This window comes from Tachyglossus aculeatus, chromosome 5, assembly GCF_015852505.1.
Source record: "Tachyglossus aculeatus isolate mTacAcu1 chromosome 5, mTacAcu1.pri, whole genome shotgun sequence".
Taxonomy (NCBI): domain Eukaryota; kingdom Metazoa; phylum Chordata; class Mammalia; order Monotremata; family Tachyglossidae; genus Tachyglossus; species Tachyglossus aculeatus.
The window spans coordinates 95,447,432-95,471,108 of record NC_052070.1 but is presented as its reverse complement, the minus strand read 5'-3'; the positions used below and the strand labels follow the sequence as shown (position 1 = coordinate 95,471,108).

The 23,677-nt window shown below is 40.9% G+C and overlaps 1 protein-coding gene across 1 annotated transcript in view; it reads left to right on the top strand.

Annotated features, from left to right (window-relative positions):
* The window catches only part of MCTP2 (multiple C2 and transmembrane domain containing 2), a 188,419-nt gene that overhangs the window by 24,303 nt on the left and 140,439 nt on the right, over nt 1-23,677 (top strand). Inside the window, exons 4-7 of the mRNA XM_038746270.1 lie at nt 7,353-7,495; nt 8,236-8,312; nt 8,650-8,761; nt 18,093-18,128. Of these exons, the coding sequence (XP_038602198.1) occupies nt 7,353-7,495; nt 8,236-8,312; nt 8,650-8,761; nt 18,093-18,128 (368 nt within the window). The remainder of the gene's footprint in view (nt 1-7,352; nt 7,496-8,235; nt 8,313-8,649; nt 8,762-18,092; nt 18,129-23,677) is intronic.

Below are 23,677 nucleotides of genomic sequence, written 5' to 3'. Positions count from 1 at the left end.
TCTTCCCACGGGGCCACAGTGCTTCCTGGAAGCCAACAGCCAAAGCTTGTTGATGTTCATAATAACTAATTCAGGCCACTGACCTATCTCTCTGCTTTCCCTCCCTCAAAAAATAAGAGACCACAGAAAAGAAGAACCATATTCAACCAATCAGTAGTATTTATTCAAAACTTACTGTGTTCAGAGCACTGTACTAAGTACATGGGAGGGTATAATACACCAGAGTTGGTAGGTATGTTCCCTGCCCACATCATGAAGAGGTACGGGCTAGTGGATAGAGCACCAGCCTGGCAATCAGGTTCCAGTCCCGGCTCTGCCACTTGTCTGCTGTGTGTCCTTGGGCAAGTGACTTAACTGTGCTTAGTACCTCACATGTAAAATGGGGATTAAGAGTAGGAGCCCCATATTGACAGGGACTGTTTCCAACTGATTTCCTTGTATCTACCCCAGCACTTAGAACAGGGCCTGACATCTAAAGTGCTTAACAAGTACCATAAAAAAAGGATCTTAGAGTCTAAATGGGAAGAGACAGCCATTCAAATAAATTATCTCTAGGTACCTAAGTGATAAAGAGCTGGGAGTGGGGTGAATATCAAGGGCTTAAAGGGTTCAAATCCAAGTGCAAGGGCAACTCACAAGGGAGAGGGAGTAGGGTGAATGAGTATGGGAAGCCCTCTTGCAGAGGATGTGATTTTAATAAGCCTTTGAAGGTGGAGTGAGTGACCGTCTGCCAGATATGAAGGGGGAAGGAGCCTGATAGAACGTGGGCAAGGGATCAGTGGTGAGATAAGTGATATTGAGCTACAGTGAATAGGATCACATTAGCAGAGAGTGAAGATTGTGGGCTGATTTGCAATAGGAAATCAATGAGATAAGAGAGGAGGTGAAAGCTGATTGAGTGGTTTAAATCTGATGGTAAGGAGTTTCTGTTTGTGGAGGGGGAAGGGGAAACATGGAGGTTCTGGAAGTGTGGGGGCGACAGACTGATTTTTTTCTTTTAAGATAAAGGGTCCAGGCATTGGTATTTGAGTGCTCAGGAGTGAAAAATGGACTATAGTCAGGAGAGACAGGAGGCAAGGAGGTCAGCGAGGAGGATGGTGCAATAATAAAGCAGGATATAAATGCTTGGATTAGCAAAGTAGCAGTTTGGTTCAAAAGGAAAGTGCAGACGGTAGCCCTGTTGTGAAGGTAGAAACCACAGGATTTGGTGACAGATCAACCAGTGGTATTTATTTGTGTGCTTACTATGTGCAAGAGCACTGTACTAAACAGTTGTGAGAGTACAGTACAACAGAGTTGATAGACATGTTCTCTGCCCACAATGAGACTGAATGTGTGGGTTGAACGGGAGAGGTAAACAGGGTAATTACAAGGTTTTGGGCTTTTGAGACAGGAAGGATGGTGATGCTGTTTACAGTGAGGAGGAAGTCAGTGGGAGGACAAGGCTTGGTAGGGAAGATGATATTTGTTATCTATCATTTTGCTGTAGGTTCGGTATGAGAGAAGTGGGATATTCCTCAGAATATTACTGCTTTTGCCCACAGCTTCAGAGGAAAGACATAGGCTGTGGCTTAATTTTTTGGCATTTTTTATATAGTTAGAGTTTAATGCAGGCTCTACTCACTGCAGGCTCCATGAAGTGCATAGATGCCAGCTCAGTACAGAAATTTGCCTCCACAGCTTTGAATTGCACTCATAACCTGATTCATCCAGGATTGGAGAGTTTCCAAATCAGGCCTTCTCAGCCAAAGTGGTGGCTTTCTGACCTGTTAACTTTCTGAAGACTGTCTCTTTCCAGGTCTCACCCTCCCCTCCCTCCCACACCCCTAAGAATCCCACTTCATTTTTACCGCCACACTAGAAAGAGAAGTTGATACCTAAACTGAGGTGATTCTGGAGAAATCGGGGGCTAGAAGTACTGAAAGGTACATTAGGAGGCAGGGGGATACTAAGAGAGGTTACCTACCAGGTAGCTCAACATGGTGGTGTTTGTGGAGAATATTCACCCTTGAAATAAAGAGATTGCTTCGAGGCAGAGATTCCCATTTAACTTTTTGGTAAGAATTTGAAGGCATAGGTTCTTTCAGAGAGCAGGTTGGAGAAATGGACTGTGAGAGACAAGAGGCAGAAAATATAATACTTATTGCCCAGTGTCTTGTCACTCATTTCCAAGGCCCAGGTTGGTTCCATGGCATGAGCAGGGCCCAGGTCCAAAGGACTACAAAGGATCTTTCTAATTATAATTATTCTTTATAATATTGCTTGTCTTCACCCCCTAAACTGTAGGCTCATTGTGAGCATAGAACATGTCTACCAACTCTGTAATATTGTACTCTCCCAATCAATCAGTGGTATTTATTGAGCACTTACTATGTGCACAGCATTGTAGTAGATATTTGGGAGAGTACAATACAACAGACTTAGCAGGCACTTTCCCTACCCATAATGAGCTTACAGTCTGAGTGCTTAGTACAATACTTTGCACACAAAGATTGATTGATCTGAGTTCATTATGGGACAACCAGGGGTTTGCATTTATTCTAAGTGGAATCTAGAGGTCTGCTCTGGTTTCAGCCTAAGCTGAAACCCTGGGTCAGCCTAGGAATGCTTTGGGGACCGATCTCTGTGTTTTGGGCTGGCCTACATCTTAGCCAGCTCAGCCCAGAGAGGCAGTGTTGCCTTGTGGTTAGAGCACGGGGCTGTGAGTTAAAACATCCTGGGTTCAAAACCAGACTCCACCATTTATCTGCTGTATGACCTTGGACAAGTAACTTAACTTCTCTGTGCCTTAGTTACCTCATCTGTCAAATTGGGAATAAGAGTGTGTGGGACATAGATTGGGTCCAACCTGATTAGCTTTTATCTACCTCAGCATTTAGTACAGTGCCAGGCTCAGAGTAAGCACTTTACCAATATCGTTTTAAAAAAAAATCCAAACAGGCCTCTAGGAGTCAAACCCTACCCCTGTGCAGTCTGTCAACACTTGATATACTTTGGTCACCTTATCCTTGTGCTTGACCAATACCCCTTCTCTTATCCTGACCAGTTGTAGGAAGGTGGGCTGGAGCCGAGTTTCCTATCCCCTCATCCATTCATTCATTCAGTTGTATTTAGTGAGCATTTACTGTGTGCAGAGCACTGCACTAAGTGCTTGGGAGAGTACGATATAACAATCAACAGACACATTACCTGCCCGCAATGAGTTTACAGTCTAGAGGGTTATTTATATTATTTCTATATTATTCTGCCTCATCCAGTGAGGCAGAAATAAAGGGACTTTATGTCTAGTTTAAGGGTGCACAGCACACAAAGATGGTGGGATGGAATAATAATAGTAATTATGTTTATGTCATTTGTTAGTGCTTACTGTGTGTCAGACACTCTGTTAAGTACTGGGTGGATACAAGCAAATCGAGTTGGATGCAGTCCTTGTCCCATGTGGGATTCATAGTCTCAATTCCCGTTTTACAGATGAGGTAACTGAGGTCCAGAGAATTGAAGTGACTTGTCCAAGGTCACACAGCAGACAAGTGGCAGATCCAGGTTTAGAACCCATGACCTTGTGACTTTTTCTACCTGAAGCCCTTGCACTTCTATTTCCCTCCTGGAAACATTGACAGAGAACGGGAAGAAACAGAAATAACATTTAAAGTCTGGGACAGAGTATTGGGAGATAAGACCGTATTGCTGAATTGTACTTTCCAAGTGCTTAATATAGTGCTCTGCATACAGTCAGCGCTCAATAAATACAATTGAGTGAATGAGTATGGTCTCCTAAACTGAAAATCTGGGTGGGGGACAATATACAGTTGTGAGCTTTCTGTCTCACAAAATTTGCTGCTTGGATCTACTTTATCTTTACCCAAATACACCTCTGATTTTGTCCTGGTAGAGAAACGATCTTGGTATGACACATGTGCGTGTGTGTCTCTGTGTGATGATTCCTACAACTCTTCTATACTATTATTTTCCAAGCGCTTGTTATAGTGCTCTGCATACAGTAAGCACTCAGTAAATACCAGTGATTAATTGTGTTGTCTCAGCACCATTGGATCTACCATACTTTTTTCCCAGATCTTGTTCTACCAGTTATAATGTGGCTCCTGCCACAGCAGAAACAATTCTGTTGTGTTGCCATGGTTGTGGATCATGATACTGATCGTGGTAGAAGCCTCACAGCCCTGTGTTCTGTGGAGTGTGTATGCTGTTTCCCTGCTCTGGGGATCCCACTTGGGCCATGAGAATCCCCACCCATGCTTATCCCTCGTGCCCCATGAGGACCCAAACCATGGCTGTAGCATTTTCATCGTTGCAAGAAGGGATCTGTGGTGGAACCACCACTTAAGCTGTACCTCTGGTCCTTTCCCAACTCCAGTCATCAGGGTGAGTTGGTTATGGATGCCCACCCTGCCCCAGAAGTTGTGGGGATGGTGCTAATAATGTTACTCCCATAGGAGCCAAGTCCATGGTACTGAGCTCATGGCCCCCATGAAGTAGCATCTATGGGCTCAGGAACTGTACCTGGGGAAGTTGTCATTAACAGTGATACTTTGGTTTTATATTACTCTTTCTTTCTAAACAACCCAAAGTGTTTACACCCAGGCCCTTAATACTGAACATGGTAGATACTATTATTCCCATTCTATGAATAGAAGTAGTGTTGTTATAAACATTAACATTAATGTTTATAATGAGTATGTTTCTGTTCTCTAGTTTCTCTTTCCTCTTAACATTAACATTATAAATCACCCAGCAGGAAGAACATGGGACTGAGATATTCTAATCCCAGTTTTGCCACTGATCTGCCATAATGTGAGACTTTAAGAGTATCATCTAATCTCTCTGGGCCTCGATTTTGACATATTTAAAATGGGGATGAAATACTCTCTCTACTCTTGGATTGGGAGCCCCTTGTGGTAAAAGAACAATGTCTTTAGCAGATAATAATAAATACTAAAAACAGAAAGGAGAAATACAATATATGTGTAGGCTTTCACCATGTTAACTTTGAAAACCAAAGAGATACACATTTTTTTCTAACAATCTACTAATAATCATGCAGTTCAGCTACGACCCAGTCCCCTAATCCACTGGTGCCATCTCAAGGCTGAATTCCACTTTGGTTCTATCTCCATAATACCCCAGGCCCATATTGTTTGTGAAGCTCCCAACAGAAATATTTAAGTGCATCTATTCAGGAGTCATCTTGTCTTGTGTATAGTCTGGGCATTGCATTCTTGAGGAGCTGACCCCTTTTCAGAAACCTGCCTAGTTGAGATGTTACTTTCCTGACAGGGAGATTCTTACCCTGAGAGAAATCCACTGCATGTTCTCCCTTTTTCAATTATTTTCCATAACAATTAACACTGTATTAACTTGACACTTGCTTTCCTCATTTGCCTTTGAAAACCGTCATCCCTTTTTCTATTAATTCCAGACATTAATATTTTCTTTCACACAAGTGCCGCCATTCACCTGTGAAACTGTTTGAACATTATGTAGCTGTCAAGATACCTAGGGACTACCCAGTATGCCTTGCTTGTGAGCAAGTGACACCACTGAGGCCTGGTTTTCAGATGTTTATTTTGAGAGTAAGCTGACAGGCCTGATGGTCTGATCCCAGAGTGGCAATTTCATTTAATTAAAGTCTCTTTTTATTATATTTTTCTCACTGTTTCATGTTATATAGATTGCATATATATGTATATATATAATATATATTGACATGCATATATAACATCTTTATATACATATATATAAATCAGAGTTATTGTTAAAGTTTTACTTATAGGAGGCACTCTCTTTTACAGTGGAAGGGAAAGGGTAGAGAGAATTGCTTAGTCTGCTCTGTAGAAAGGCTTTGAAAGCATTCAATATACTTTTATACCCAGAGCTCTGTCCTTAATATGATCTTTTTTGTTTTTTATAAAGACTTTGGTATGCTTGCTCTCTCTCCCCCTTCTCTCCCTCCTCTTCCACTTCACCTTCCCTAAACTTCTTAAATCTCTGAGTATGTGAAATTGTTAGATATGCATACTATTGGATATTTTCTTCTCTTTCACTCTCTCTTTCTGTATCTTTCTCTCCATTTGTCTGTTTTCTCTGTGCTTTAGCTCCTATTTACCACAGCCAGTCGTTGCCAAGAAGTCACCATCTTTCCAGACAGAATAATTGAGGATTTATAGTTTATTTTTTTCTAAATATGTGGCTTTTTTCTGCTGAACCATCAAATAGAAAAGGCAACTAAAGAACATGATAGAGCAGCAGTATTGATGAGGAATTAAGAATGGAATAATTATTTGGAAGAGAATGTCTTCATTTGACTTGTAATCAAGTCATCTCAGTCTATCAAAGTTGATCATGTGTCTTAGAAATGTGACTGGTAGCATATAGAAGCAGCTACAGCACAATTTTAATTTCCTCTTTTTGGGGGAACTATTTCCAAATAGTTGAAAGTAGTTTTGATGATCCTCTGGGCAACACAAGGAAAAAAAAAATCCCTTTAGGAGCATTTGAATCTTTGGTTAATAAAAGTCATATTTACCAATGATCAGTTGAAATCACTCAGATGCATCACCTGGCATATATAGTCAATTCAGGCTTTGTTCTTTTGTTCAGATGTTTAGAAAAATGCATCTTGGTTCTGTTTTCTCATGTTGGCTATCACCATAGGATAGAGAGATGGTACGGATTGTTGCTTACTTCCTTTTAGGTTCAGTTTGAAAGCACCATAGGGGAGGTTCATGACAGAGCAGAGCTGTGGCCAGCTGAGTGGCTTGAAATTCAGCTAGGCAGGGAAACAATTTGCATGCTGCCTTATTCCAGGTGCAGAACATCCAAGGGGCTAGCGACTTTGTCACTATAATCTTTTTGCTCCCTTTCCTAACTGGAATCGTTTTGCCTATGTTCTGCTTCCCGGGGGCTTCAGAGACTTGGAATTTTTGAGAATCTGCAGGTGCTATTGCAACAACCATCTGGCCAAGTTCTCTACAATGGTCTCTTTCCGTTTGTTGGCATCCTGCTGCTCCTAGGAGGTGTGTCTTTCCCCTATGAATTCAGGATGGCATAAACTGGTGCCTGTGAATTTTTATTTGTTGAATTCCAAAAAAAAAAAAGTGCTGTTCTTGTCCATGAAACTCCACTCTCTTTCTCCCTGCCCACCCACCTCTTTCTCTTTTGCCTTCTACCTTCCTCTTCCTTTCCCACATAGGATCCTCAAGATTTTCGTGAGGGCAAAATAACATGTCTCATGGAATTCTGTGAATTATGAAAATGCATGGAAAGTTATATTTGACTTTTAAAATTTTCTGTGCTAATGACTGTTTTTTTTTCTCCTTCCCTCTTTCTTTAAGGTACGAGTGATCCATATGTGAAATTTAAACTAAATGGGAAGACTTTATACAAAAGCAAAGTCATATATAAAAACCTGAACCCAGTTTGGGATGAAATAGTTCTATTGCCAATACAGAGCCTTGATCAAAAGCTGCATGTTAAGGTAATAATAATAATAATAATAGTAATAACTCCTGGTAGCTCTGGAAATCTATTAGTTTATCCAAAGTCTGATTAACTCACACTTTCAATTTTATTCTTTTTCAAAAAATTAATTTTGAAAAGCTACTACTGCGATTAAGTTGACTCAGGCAATGTGTGTTTGATGAATCTAGGTCAAAAGCTTCTATGCTATACAATAAAATTGCATTTTTTTTTTTGTCTGATTTGGACTATAGTCCACAGAAATTCTCTTAGAGTAATCGTTTAATTGAGTGCATTAAACTTACTGAATGTGGAAGAATTATTACCTGTGAAGCCTTGGAGACATGTAGTAAAGTCTTTCTCATTAAGACTAACTTTATATTTAATAGAGCTTTAAGCTACCAGTTTCAAGCACCAATTGCTAAAACATCTGGCTTGAAAACTGTTTGTTCAGAATGTAGTTGCTTTACAATATTTGCATAGTGCCTTTCCATCTGACTAAAACAATGAAATTAGTTATGTTTTCTCAGTTAAAAATTTATGAACAAAATGGCAGTAAAACAAATATTTTTTTCTTCCTGCTTTGTAAAATTCATTTCTGATGTTTAGGTGAAATTCTAGAATTGAAAGTGATCTCTTCCTGGTTCCAGTGTTAGTTGTGTTATCGGTAAACTTGAATATTATTTGTGTGGATAAAAATTTAATCTCATATTGCCAGAATATTTTGCTGTTTTTGTTTTTGTTTTCTCTCCCAATTAGGTATATGACCGAGATCTAACTACATCTGACTTCATGGGCTCTGCATTTATAATCCTTAGTGAACTTGAACTCAATAGGTACTGAAATACTCATGATGAAATTATAATTGCAATTGAACTGATAGAAGTAACTGAATAACTACAACATTATTAATGTTTCCTGTGTATTTAACTTGGATCTATATATGGAGTATGGCCACTCAGTAAGAATAATTTTTAATTTTAAAACAGAACTGTGAATGTTCACAAAACTTCATACATATTCATATCAAACTTGACTTGGTAAATTATAATGGGCTACAGAATTTAATCACAATTAAAATAGTTCATTTCATTTTTCTGCTTTAAAATACTAACTGTAAATACTTGGTCTAAAACCTTAAAGTCACTAATGCTCTAATCTTTTTTTTTCTAGAACTACTGAATATATTTTAAAATTGGAAGATCCAAATAGTTTAGAAGATGACATGGGAGTGATTGTGTTAAATTTGAATCTGGGAGTCAAACAAGGGGATTTCAAGAGACCTGTAAGAAGACATTTTAATACTTAATTTAAAACTCCTCGGAAACACAGCATTTTCCAGCATAGCATATTTTATAGTTTGACATTCCAGTGCCTTTTAGTCCATTGTGACAAGAGCCAGGCATATACCTTCAGGAATTATTTGGTCAGTCAGTCAATTGTATTTATTGAGCACTTTTCAGAGTGTGTATACTAAACTCTTGGAAGAGTACAATATAACAATAAGTAGTTAAGCAAATTTATCACAAAGTAATCTGTTTCTCTATAGATGGATGAGTATAGGAAAGCAATATGTAAGTTTAATACCAATATTAGGTCATATGAAAAAATTATTTTAGGCGAGATTCTATTTGCTCATCAGTATGATTGTTGATTGACTTCTTTCAAAGCAGTTAACACATTGCCGCTATGGTTGTTTCCTGGGTTTAGATATTCCAGTTCTGAGAATCTGAGCTCCATTTTGGGAGGTGTGTTCGTGCTTTTAAAAAATTTTTCATTCTCAATTCTTTCTTGAGGAAGTAATTCAGAATGCTTGGAATCTGCTAAAATATGCACTGTATCAATTCAAGTATAGATTACTACCCATTCAAGATCTTTAAGTAATGAATGGCATACTAAAGTGTGTATTTTCCATTAGATCTATTCTGCATTCTATAAAATTATTTTATATTCAGGAAATGTAGTTTATTATCATGTATTGAAAGAGTAAACAATATCTATCCCTGATTAGATCCAAGTAGCAAGTTAGATTCTAAAAGTAACAAAAAACTAGAGGCAGAAAGAAAAAACCTCAAAACCAGGTTTTAGTCTTTGAATACAATGTGAGGTTTTAAGCAATCCTAATAAATTTGACCTGCAGTCTTGTATCTAATCCTCCTGAAACACTTATGGAATCTTTTTGAAAGTGGATTTATCAAAAAAAACCCAAATTTACAAACAAATGTGGCTTTCCTTTTTTCATAGTAGCTTTTAGGTAATACTACTTTATAGTGTATAAATTCATCTAATGTGTCAGCTTTCTGTGGAGTGGGATCACACCTACTTATTTTTTTTAATGGTATTTTCTAAGTGCTTACAGGTGCCAGGTCCTGTACTAAACTCTGGGCAAGATAATCTGGTCAGACAAAGTCTCTGTCCCAAATCAGGTTCATAGTCTTAATCCTCATTTTAAAGATGAAAGTAACTGAGACACAAAGAAGTTAAGTGACTTGCTCAAGGTCACACAAGAGACAAGTGGGGCAGCTGGGGTTAGAACCCAGGTTGTCTGATTCCCTGGTGCTTGCTCCTTCCACCAGGTTACGCTGCTTCTCATACCTACTCCTATAGTATTGTACTCTCCCAAGTGCTTAGTGCAGTGCTCTTCCACACAGAAAGTACTCAACAAATGGCATTGATTGAAAGGTTATAGTAGCTGTACTCTACTGGACTTTTTTGTTTCATCCAGTAAATTCTCATAGATCAGTTTAAAAGTGAGAAAAATCTAGTCAGTAAATTCGAAGTTGATTATTTTGTAGAAAGCCTAGAGAAGCAACATAGCTTAGTAGAGTCCTTCCCTGACTAAACCTTCATGTCCTCTTTTCCCACTCCCTTCTGCATCACCCTGATTTGCTCCCTTTATTCACCCCTCCCTTAGTCCCACAGCCCTTATGTACATGTCTGTAATTTTTTTATATTAGTGTCTGACATTTAGCTCAGTCTGGGCAGGGAACATATCTACCCACTCTGTTATATTATTGTATTGTACTCTCCCAATGTTTAGTACTGTGCTTTGCACACAGTAAGCACTCAATAAATCTAATCTATTGATTAACAAATTCCATTAAAAAATCCTTTCAGCGTTTGCTTATTTCCCCCATTTTTCCTTCCTCCACCAAGAAGCAACGCACCTAGTGGATAGAGCATGGGCTTGGGAGTCAGAAGGACCTGGGTGCTAATCCTGGCTCCATCACTTGTCAACTATGTGACTTTGGACAAGTCATTTCAATTATCTGTGCCTCAGTTACCTTGTGGCTTCCTCAGCAATAATACAGTGTCTGGAACATGGTAAACATTTACCAAGTGCCATTGTTTTTTAATGGTATTTGCTAAGGGCTTACAGGTGCCAGGTCCTGTACTAAACTCTGGGCAAGATAATCTGGTTGGACAAAATCCCTGTCCCAAATCAGGCTCATAGTCTTAATCCTCATTTTACCGATGAAGTAACTGAGGCCTCACCTCTGAGCTAGGCCTATATTTTAACCTTGGCATCAGAGGCCTCCAAAACTTTCAGAGGTATTTTATTGCTTATTGTGAGCAGAACATTGTTGCACACATTTGGAAGACTACAGTGTAACAGAGTTGGTAGACATGACACCTCACCTCAAGGAGTGACAATCCAGAGGAAACAGAGAAGGCAGTTAAAATGGGTAGGGGAGAATGATTAGAAGTCATCAGGCTGAAAAGGCTGAGAACGAGTTTACAAAATCTTGAAAGGTGAGGGCACAGATTGTTTTTAATGAATTCCCACATCAGGAAGGAAGGCTTGAGAATAATGATAATAAACAATAATAATAATGGTATTAAGGGATTACTATGGGTCAAGCACTGTGGAGGCAATGAGCCCATCATTCCTGCCCTACCTGAGGTTCACAGTCAATGGGAGTCGAAGAACAGGAATTAAATGTATTTACTGATGAAGAAACTGAAACACAGATGATTTAAGTGACCTGCCCAAGGTCACCCAGTGGGCAAGTGGCTGGACTGGCACTAGAACCCAGATTTCCCTGACTCCCAGGGCTGAGCTCATTCCACTAGGCCATAGTGCCTAGTGAAAGAGTTAAATAAGTTGTAGAATGGTTTGATAGAGAGAGAAGTGATAGGGCAAATAGAAGGCACATTCCTAATCAGCAAATATGGTGGGGAAGAGAACCACCTGTTGTTTATCACAAAGTGAATCTTGGACTGCTCATCTTGTCTAGGAAGGCCTTAAGCTTTCTGCTAGACAGTGTGGTGAGGGAGGTCGCACCAGCCTCTGAAGTGAATGCCATGAGTAAAAGCTTGCTCAGTGGCTCTTGGGTTCTCTGCTGTGTTTCTTACCCACTGTGCCACTAATTCCTGGTCCACAGTGCTGTCCTAGGCCTCTTGCTGCTTCTTTCCTGCAGCTGCCCCTCATCTGCTGAATGGCAGACAAGGTGAAATTACTGGGCCCTGAGAGCAACAGAAGAGTGGCCAGAGATGGAAGCACTGTGAACTAATGAGGGATCAGGAAACCTAGGGGTAGAACTGTGGCTCGAGTGTTGACACATGCCCTGACCACTTCCTCCGTATGAAGTCTCAGAAAGGGCTAACATCCATAAAATGTTATCAGTGCCCAGGATAAACTTTGGTTTTATAAGCATGTAAGCTGAAATTCTCAGGGCCAAGAAGTTCACAGTGCTCTTCAAACATTAGACACTCAATGAATTCCATTACTTGATTTCCCCAAGTTGCTCAAGGAACAAGGACAGACTTAAGAGTAGGCTCCAATAATACATTCCCAGCCTGGTTTACACAATCATCTGCTTAGCTTTGTAGCGCTGAAGTGACTTAGCAAGCCAACTTTTCAAAAGTCGGCCCCTTAGAAAAATTTACTACTTCATGGTTTGGGAAAGCTTTGAAGGGTTCCAGTGGCTTATTAGGTGTTGGATAATGAATCTAACACTTTGATAAACAAAGGCTTTAGGTTAAATATGTGTATTAAAGTGAAATGTAATTCCCAGGCATGTTACATGGAGTGCATTTAAAAGCAAAATTTCTAACTGGGGTGAGCTGGTGTGTGTTTTTTTTTTATTTGGTTATTTTTTAATTTTCGTATTAAAAATACACCAGATGCATTTTTCCCTCTTAAGTGAGAAGTTGTTTTTAGATTCTTTGGTGTGTTTATGATGGGTGGGGGAGGGGGTCAAAATCATTCAGTCAATTAACATTTATTCAGCGCCCATGGCACTAACTGCTTGTACATCTGGGCGAATAACTGATCAGATATTTGAAACATCCACAAGATTGAAATTGTTTGCAGTATAATTGTACGTAATGCATCATACTGTATATCAAGTACCATATGATATGCTTTAAAATGCTGTTGTCAGCTTTTAAAGTGTTCATAAATTAGAATAATTACTCAACCCCCAAATGCACTGTGTTTAAGTGACTGCATGCAGGGATTTTAATAGCAAATACAGGACTGGCTCTAGGCAGATAAATCATGAGAGATTTATTGAACATGTCTTTGATACGATGCTAATAGTAGTAGGTTTGGGTTTTAAAGTGACGTTAGTTTGAGAGCTTATCTTTTGTAAACATTTGCTACATTAAACTTCACAATGAATGCCTGGGCTACAGTTCATTCATTCAATCGTATTTATTGAGCGCTTACTGTGTGCAGAGCACTGTACTAAGTGCTTGGGAAGTACAAGTTGGCAACATATACAGATGGTCCCTACCCAACAGCAGGCTCACAGTCTAGAATGGGCAGACAGACAACAAAACAAAACATATTAACAAAATAAAATAAATAGAATAGAAAATATGTACAAGTAAAATAGAGTAATAAATCTGTACAAACATATATACAGGTGCTGTGGGGAGTGGAAGGAGGTAGGGCGGGAGGGATGGGGAGGGGGAAAGGTAAGGGGGGATCGTCTGGGAAGGCCTCCTGGAGGAGGTGAGCTCTCAGTAGGGCTTTGAAGGGAGGAAGAGAGATAGCTTGGCGGATGTGCGGAGGGAGGGCATTCCAGGCCAGGGGAGGACGTGGGCAGGGGGTCGATGGCAGGACAGGCGAGAACGAGGCACAATGAGGAGGTTAGCGGCAGAGGAGCGGAGGGTGCAGGCTGGGCTGCAGAAGGAAAGAAGGGAGGTGAGGTAGGAGGGGGCCGAGGTGATGGAGAGCCTTGAAGCCGAGAGTGAGGAGTTTTTGCCTGACGCGTTGGTTGATTGGTAGCCACTGGAGATTTTTGAGGAGGGGAGTAACATGCCCAGAGCATTTCTGCACAAAGATGATCCGGACAGCAGCGTGAAGTATAGATTGAAGTGAGGAGAGCCAGGAGGATGGGAGATCAGAGAGGAGGCTGATGTCACTTAAAGGGAAAGCATTATCTCATGAATTGTTATTTAGGGACATGCATTATAGTGCATGTCTATTCAATTTAAAACATCAATATTTTTAAAGATTTGCATACAAACTGAAAACAATTAGACATCCTGAGTGAACTGGGAGAGGTTCAGGGCCATGGATTTCACTTGAAAAATCTGCATGCACTGTAGTGATACACAACTCATGACTACCATCTGTCAAGACTGCAGTCTGTTCCTGGAATGGAACATTCTGGAACCCATGAAGTTTGAAAAGCCCTGTAATACTAGCAGCAGTAATAGTATTTATTAAATGCCCATTGTGCACAAAATGTTGTGCTAAGAAACTGAGGAAAAAATTAACAGGTAAGGGGTAAGACATGGCTACTTGCCTTAAGGGGGCCATAATCTGAAAACGAGGTGAGGTGTGGGAGAGAGAGAGTTGGGAGCAGACATACAAGGAAAGATGAAACAGTGAAAACATAAAGCATACATGAGTTAGAGATGTTGATAGAAAGGACAGTAGCCCTAGGTCCTGTGACTAAAGGATCAGAGTTTCAGACACAGCTCACAGCTCACAGCTGTGGTCTTACAGTGTTCTAGGCCCCATGGCCTTCTCGCCCTCCTGACTGGGGAGAGGCTGATGGGTGTCGTGGTAGCATGGAAGTCGACAACCTCTCTCCCATGCAGCGGATCCTAGGAGTCGAGTGTGAAGTGGCGGGGGAAGGCCACTCAGCCAGCTCCTTGCAAGTGTTGGGAGATAGCATAGCGTAGTGGAATCACCACAGGCCTGGGAGCCAGGAGACCTCTGTTTTAATATCAGCTCTGCCACATGTCTGCTGAGTGACCTTGGGAATGTGTTTTAATTTCTCTGTGCTTGTTTCCTCATCTGTCAAATGGGTCTTCAAAACTTGTTTTCCCTCCCTATTAGAATGTGAGCTCCTGGTGGTTCAGGGACTATGTCTGACCTGATCATCTTGTATTGTAATTATCTTGCTTGGCACATAGTAGGCCCTTAACAAGTACCACAATTATTAAGCTCCCCACGTAGGTAGCTTCCAACAACCAACAATTCAGTGGGTTTGAAACACTCCAAGAGGTACCCCTGGGGTTTTAGTAACTAGCCATTCAAGAAAGCCATAAGGCGCAGCTTTCTTCCCCAGGGCCTGAGCCTGTATTCCCCAGAGTTTGAATTTGCACCAACTGTACAGTCCACCCCACTCTCTAGCAAAGAGATAAAAAAAACAATGTTTATTCTATTAGAAAAAAAGAAGCACAATCTTGTTTTCCCTGGCTCTGACAATGTAAACTAAACAGAATTAGAAGATACTTTAGAAATAAAATCCAAGTTTAGCAGCTGCCTGTCCCTAGCTGGCTGCTAATTCTCAATTTCACCTCAAGGACACTCTGCCCATCAAAGTTTAAGTGTCCACTTGTATGTTTCCAGTGGAGGTCTTTAGTTATGGCTTCAGTGACCTTCCAGATCATAGTACTACTTTCACCTTCATAATAGATTAGGTTAGAGCCAGGAGCCAAGAGAGTGCAATGTCCTTGATGCATACCTTTTTAACCCTCTCTCCTCTCCTTTGAATCAATCTATTATAGTTATTGAGTGCTTACTGTGTGCAGAATACTGTACAAAGCACTTGAGAGAATCCATTGTAGCAATTTAACATAGTTGGTAGACATGTTCCCTGCCAATGACAAACTTACAGTCTTTGAAAAATCTTTCCATGCAATTTGCTCAAGTCCAAATGAGGTCATCACCAGGCACCCAGACAGTTGACTGACAGGACATCCTACACAACCAGTTCAATTAATAGCCTGCCAGTAGTGACCAGAAGTTCTCTGTCTGGAGCCATGTGAAATTTGGACAGACTCCCAAGACACCTAAACCATTTAGAAAACAGCCAAGTGTTTTCAATCCTTCCCTCATTCTTTCTCCCTTTATCTCAGTGTCCTTTCCCCTGGAAATACCCATGGTCATTCAGGCAAAGCTAAATGAGTAAGTGGACCAGAGGAACTGTGGAGTTGTTTTTTCGTTAAGTAAAACAATTTCTTTAATGTATTTCTATTCACTGTTATTAAAATATGTGCTCTGTTTCCTTGCCACACCCCAAGATTCTAAATTCTTTGTGTTAGAGGGAAAACAGGTCATTTACTTCAGGACATTTTTTTCCAGGGATAATAACATATGTAGAGTGCTCAATTAGATACATAATTAAGTTGTAATCACCAGAACCTATCTGTGTTTCAACAACCAGTTAGCTAGTTAACTAGCCAAAGTGGAGTTTCCTTGTATTGTAATGAAAAGATTTTGTTGGAAAATAATTTTAATTGTGAAAGAACTTCAGCAGATTTAACAAGACAAATGAGTTAAAACAGGATTATAGTGAAGTTTCTTACTGTTAGGAGATGTCATGTTTTCCCTGCATACTTGACTGAATTAGACTAATTTTTTTATGTTAGGAACTGACCCAGATTTTGAATATTTTATTTCCCTGGGTTATTTTTCCAGTTCTTTTTCAAGATTAATATTCCATTCTGTTCCTGAGACGCTGAGCAAAATGGTCTCCGGGACCTGAAAAACTTTCAAATTTAATTTTTGATGGGTTTTTAGAAGCAGTTAACTCACTGCTAGAAGTAGTGGTAATTTTCATATACAATAAGAAAAGAGTTTCAGTACGTAATGAGTTATGCATTCTCAGAGACATGAAAAACACTGGGTACAAAAGTTCTGTTCATTCAGATAAACCTTAATGGATGATATAATGCATTTTATTCATTTTTGTAACTATATCAAAGACTAAAAGCATTTGTATGCCATAATAATGGACCATAAAAATATCTCTACTATGAATATATCAATCACATTTATTGAGCACTTATTGTGTGCAGATCACTGTACTAAGCACTTAGGAGAGTACACTATAACAGAGTTTGTAGATATGTTCCCTGCCTCCAATGAGCTCTAGAGGAAGATACTAACATTAATATGAATAAATTACAGATATGTACATAAGTTCCGTGGGCCTAAGGGAGGGGTGAATAAAGGCTGCAAATCCAGGTGCAAAGGTGACACGAAGGGAGTGGGAGAAGAGGAATTGAGTGCCTAGTTGGGGAAGGCCTCTTGGAGATGTTCCCTTAATAAGACTTTGAAGTTGGGGAGAGTAATTTTCTGTCGGATATGAGGAGGGTGGGCATTCCAGGCCAGAGTCAGGGCTTGGATGAGAGGTTGGCAGAGAGACAAATGGGATTAAGGTACAGTGAGTAGGTTATCATTAGAGGAGTGAACTGTCTTACCTAGGTTGTAGTAGGAAATCAAGGAGGTAAGATACAAAAGGGGCAAGATGATCAAGTGTTTTAAAACCTATGGTAAGGAATCTCTGCTTGATGCGGAGGTGGAAGACAACTACTGAAGGTTCTTCAGTGACAAGGGAAACATGGACTGAATGTTTTTGTAGAAAAATCATCTGTGCCACAGAGTGAAGTATAGACTGGAGAGGGGAGAGGCAGGAGATAGGGAGGTCAACAAGGAGGCTGATGCAATAATCAAGGAAGGATTGGGTGTCAGAGGTCTTGGGTTCTAATCCTGGCTCTGCCACTTGTCTACTATGTGACTTTGAGCAAGTCAATTAACTTCTCTGTGCCTCAGTTACCTCATCTGTAAAATGGGGATTAAGACTGTGAGCCCCGACATGGGGCAACCTGATCACCTTGTATCCTTGTATCTAGTGCTTGGAATAGTACTTGGCACATAGTAAACGCTTAACAAATACCATCATTATTATTACAGTTAGATACCTAAATCTAGGGTGTAGTGCTGGACATAGTTCTGATCCTTATCACAAGACAAAGGTAACTATTCAGAAACTGACTTTACTAACCTCTTTGGAAAAGGACAGAATATTGATCTAGGGAGCTGAAACAATTGCACCCTAATACCAGATCCAGTGACATGTTTATAATGTCACTTCTCCCTTCTCATAAGATTGGGAGCCTCATGTAGAACAGGGACTGTGTCTCTACCTTTATCTACCTTGTTTCCACCCTAGAGATCAGTACGGTATTTGGTGCATGGTAAGTGCTTAATAAATACTATCTTCACCGTCAGTATACTAACCAAAGTTTTAGCTAGCAACCTACATGTGATTAACCAAAGCCTGTTTTGTTAATTATTTTATTTGTTTTGTTTTCCCTCCTGATGTTTGTTTTTCTTTTCAATATCCTTTCGGAACCAATGATAGAGGTGGTCACATCAGAAGAGACTAAGTACAAATAAGGTAATTGTGCTTGTTTTTTCTTTTCCCCTTCTCAATTAAAACCAATTTAGCCATTCCTTACTTTATCCAACTTAGATCACATAACAGTTATCTTTTTCAGTTTTAATATTTGGTGTGAAGTATCCCTTAGACTGTAAGCTCATTGTGGGCAGGGAATGTGCTTTCCAATTCTGTGATATTAAACTCTCTGTACATGATAAGCACTCAAATACCACTGATGGGGATGGTTATCTGTTTCAAACTTAAACACTCCCTCCCTTTAGCAGACATTTAGTTTCAGTGATGACATTCCAGTTGCCTTCCTCTGCAAATGAGATATCTTTCTTTGGGTCTAGTTTATTTTCAGTTGTATTTAGTTTATTTCCTTAATGTAAGGTTTTACATTGCACATTAATTTCATTGGGTTTTTTTGGTAAATAAAACAAAGACTCATGTGAGTAACATTCTGTGGTTAGAATGGATACCATGTGAATGGATGGATTTACTTAAAATATTTTCTTTATAAAACAATCAAATTTTATGTATGTACAGTGAATTGCCAACCTTTAGCTCTGAACAGAAAATTTGGTGAAATTCAAGTGTGTGGCTAATGTGACATTTTCCATCACTCTGTTGTAAGGTTGGATTTTTCAGGTCAGGAAAAAAACCCTTACCTGAAATAAGTATGAAGCTTGCAACCTAACAAACCCTAACACTATTATTTTGCTAGATAGGAAGTGCCAAAAAATGTAATGCATAGAAGAATTCTGTAGCTTTGTTATTTAATCAATTGGGTCATGCTAAAAATTCCTTTTGGTTTTACTCCTTTCAAGCCTCACTCTATCAAACACATACAAACAGTCAGTGTGGTATTTATCGAGTTCTTTTTGAAAAGCATTGTGCTAATTGCTAGGCCAAGTAAAATACAGCTGATAGACATGATACCTGCCTTCCGTCCAGTGGAGGAGACGGACATCAAAATAGATTATACATTAAAGAAGCAACCTAGTGTAAGGATATGTACGTAAGTGTTCTGTGGGTGGTGGGATGGTGTGGCAGAGAGATGTAGTACAGAGAATTTCAGAGGCAACAGCTCACTCCATACCACTCCTTCCCAGGAGGTCTCAGCACTCCTGGGACCAGGCTTTCAGTCCAGGTACTGTGAACATGGGCCACTTACGCAGGTGGGGTGTAAAAACATCTGTGTATTTGCCTTATCCCGCCCTAAACTGACACCAAAGATGCTCCCATGTGAGTGAACTCTTATTAATCCCTGGGCTGTCAGTTGGGTTCTGTGGCTTCTCTTTGTCAGTTGAGCAGAATGTTGACATCCCTCAGTCTGTGGTACCTGTTCATAATAATAATAATAATAATGGCATTTATTAAGCACTTACTATGTGCAAAGCACTGTTCTAAGTGCTGGGGAGGATACAAGGTGATCAAGTTGTCCTACGTGTGGCTCATAGTCTTAATCCTCATTTTACAGATGAAGTAACTGAGGCCCAGAGAAGTTAAGTAATTTGCCCAAAGTCACACAGCTGACAGTTGGCGGAGCTGGGATTTGAACCCATGAACTCTGACTCCAAAGCCCATGTTCCTTCCACTGAGCCACTCTGATTAGTCCCCCTTCCAGTGGTCCATTGATCTCTACCTCTTGGCCCCATCCGCCATCTTGGAGCGTGGCCTGACGGTGGGTGGGTAGAGGGGCACCACTAAGCAATGTTGAGGAAACATGGGTTGCTAGGGTCAGTCCCAGACTGCAATAGGGTGGGGTTGGAGATGTCCTGCAGCAGCTCTGAGCCCCCTCTCCATGCTGTGGGACTCACCCCCCTCACCACGGAGCTCAACCCAGACTGTAGTTTGGAGCTGGAGGAAAAGATGAGCTTGTTGTGGGCAAGGAATGTCACTGTTTATTGTTGTTTTGTACTCTCCCAAGTGCTTAGTAAAGTGTTCTGCAAACAGTAAGTGCTCAATAAATGCAGTCGAATGAATGAAGGAATCACCTTGGTAGCTCAGGGATACCCTACAGCAGCAGAGGTTCCATGCGTGAGGCCCCTGGCCATCGGAGGAGGGCAAGGGGAACAATACCTGAGTGCATAGATAAGGCGGAGTCGGGGGGGCGGGGGGGGGGCATCAGTAGAGTTGGGGGTGAGAGTTTAAGAAGCAGTATGGGCTAGTGGAAAGAACATGGGACTGGGAGTCAGAGAACATGATTTCTAATTCTGGCTCCACCACATGTCTGCTGTATGACCTTGAGCAAGTCACTGAACTTCTCTGTGCCTCAGGTACCTCATCTGTTAAATAGGGATTAAGCCTGTGAGCCCTATATGGGGACAGGGACTTTGTCCCACCTGATTATCTTGTATCTACCCCAGCACTTAGAACAGTATTTAGCATATAGTAAGGGCTTAACAAATACCACAATTATTATTAGCTTAGTCATGGAAGGCTTCCTGGAAAAGATATGCATTTATTAGGGCTTTGAAGATGGAGTGAGTGCTGGTCCGTCAGGTATGGAGGATCTGGGTTCATTCATTCATTCATTCAATCGTATTTATTGAGCACTTACTGTGTGCAGAGCACTGTACTAAGCACTTGGGAAGTACAAGTTGGCAACATATAGAGATGGTCCCTACCCAGCAGCAGGCTCACAGTCTAGAAGGGGGAGACAGACAACAAAACAAAACATATTAACAAAATAAAATGAATAAAATAAATATGTACAAGTAAAATAAATAAATAGAGTAATAAATACATACAAACATATATACAGGTCCTGTGGGGAGGGGAAGGAGGTAAGGTGGGGGGGGGGATGGGGAGGGGGAGGAGGTGGGAGGGGGTTCTAATCCTGTCTCTTCTATTTGTCTGCTATGTGATCTTGGGCAAGTCACAACTTTTCCATGCCTCAGGTACCATTTCTATAAAATGTGGATTAAGATTGTGAACCTTATGTGGGACGTGGAGTGTGACTAACCTTATTTGCCTCTGTCTACCCCAGTTCTTACTACAGTGCCTGGCACAGAGTAAGTGCTTAACAATACCAATACCAAATGAAAGTGGAGGGAGTTCTGGTCAGGAGAGAACTTGTTGGCAAGGGGTCAGTGGCAGATGAAACAAAAGCAAGGCACAATGAGTAGGGTGATCTTAGAGGAGCCAATTATGTGGGCTGGGTTGTAGTAGGGAGAGAGGATTGAGTGCTTTGAATCCAATGGTGAAGAGTTTCTGCTTGATTCAGAGGTGAGTGGGCAACCATTGCAGGAGTCAGATGTGCATTTTTGTAGAAAAAATGATCCAAACAGTGGCACAAAGTATGGACTGGAGAAGGGAGAGGCCGGAGGCAGGGGGATCAATGAGGAAACCAATGCTGTAGTCAAGAGAGGATATGACAGATGTTTGAACCATTCATTCATTCTATTGTATTTATTGATAACCTTCTGTGTGCAGCGCACTGTACTAAGCGCTTGGGAAGTACAAGTTGGCAACATATAGAGATGGTCCCTACCCAACAGTGGGCTCACAGTCTAGAAGGGGGAGACAGACAACAAAACAAAACATGTGGACAGGTGTCAAGTCGTCAGAACAAATAGCTCTAAAACCAAAAAAAAAAACAGTTTAGTAGCAGGTTCATTGGGAAGCGAGGAGCACGTTCCAGAGATGTTGTGAAGATAGAATCTATAAGATCTAGGAATTGACTGAATATATGGGTTGAAAGAGAATAAAGGATAATGCCAATGTTGCAAGACTGAGGATGGTGATGCCAACAGTTTATAGGAAAGTCATGGGGAGGAAAGAGTTTTGAAGGAAGATGGGGAGTTCAGATTGGGACATGCTGAGTTTGAGATGGCCGCAGGGTGCCCAGGCAATAACGTCCTGAAGGCAGAAAGAAATGAGACTCAGTTTCTTCATTTTGTGATTTTTCTTTTTATATTTACTTTGGTGGATACACCTTTATATCTATAACCTGAAGTTCATTTGTCCAGATCATTCTTTCTCCATCTGTGCTTGTACTTCTATACATGTGAGTATATGCATATGGATATGTGTTTACGAATAGTTGTCAGGAGAAATATTTTTAGTCTATTGGATGTAGATGCTCCAGAAAAGATCTGTCTTTTAAGCTTTGTCCTTTTGGGACAAAGGGATCAGCCTTCTCTCTGATCTTCCATCCTCGTGTCTCTCCCCACTTCAATCCATGCTTCACGCTGCTGCCCGGATTGTCTTTGTCCAGAAATGCTCTGGGCATGTTACTCCCCTCCTCAAAAATCTCCGGTGGCTACCAATCAATCTGCGCATCAGGCAGAAACTCCTCACCCTGGGCTTCAAGGCTGTCCATCACCTCGCCCCCTCCTACCTCACCTCCCTTCTCTCCTTCTACAGCCCACCCCGCACCCTCCGCTCCTCTGCCACTAATCTCCTCACCGTACCTCGTTCTCGCCTGTCCCGCCATCGACCCCCGGCCCATCTCATCCCCCGGGCCTGGAATGCCCTCCCTCTGCCCATCCGCCAAGCTAGCTCTCTTCCTCCCTTCAAGGCCCTACTGAAAGCTCACCTCCTCCAGGAGGCCTTCCCAGACTGAGCCCCTTCCTTCCTCTCCCCCTCGTCCCCCTCTCCATCCCTCCATCTTACCTCCTTCCCTTCCCCACAGCACCTGTATATATGTATATATGTTTGTACTTATTTATTTTACCTGTACATATCTATTCTATTTATTTTATTTTGTTAGTATGTTTGGTTTTGTTCTCTGTCTCCCCCTTTTAGACTGTGAGCCCACTGTTGGGTAGGGACTGTCTCTATAAGTTGCCAACTTGTACTTCCCAAGCGCTTAGTACAGTGCACTGCACACAGTAAGCGTTCAATAAATATGATTGATTGATTGATTGATTGGGACCCTAAGAGCCAAAGTTCTGTCTGTTGTTATCTTTATGTTATATGTAATCTCTGCATTTTGAACTCTTTAAAAATAACTGAGATAAGACTTTATGTCATGTTGGCAGGTCATTCAGTCCCCAAGCCTCTGGCTAACATCTGAGAATCCTTTTAAATATAATTAAGAGATGCCAAGTAACGATGTTGGTTAGGGGAAGCAACAGCATCCGTTTTCTCTCCAAATTCCCGAAACAAGCATTTTGCTTTATTCCATTACAGTCACTAGAGGGTAGAAGAGCATCAGCTATCATTGTCAAAGGCCCAGTTGCTGCACTGACATATTCTCTTAAGGAGAGCTCCTACAGCTATCCAGAGCAGTAAAGAATTTCCCAGAATGCTTTGGGAAAATCTGACAAAGCAGTATTTTTTAGTTTATTGATTCTGCTACTGCACTAAAACACTAGTACTGTACATCAATAACCATCTTTAGTTAGGGAACTCTGGTCTGTGGAACAGCACTGGCAGTTTGTGGAAGAACATACAGGCGAGAGAGAAAAATTGTGAGCTTGGGGAATATTGGAGCTCAGGGAGGACATGAGAGGTTATGAAAGCATGTCTGAAGAAGTGCAGTGGAGAAGAAGAAATGTTGATGTACTGGATAAAGATACCAAATATATGAAGGAAACAAGGGTCCTGGAGAGCAG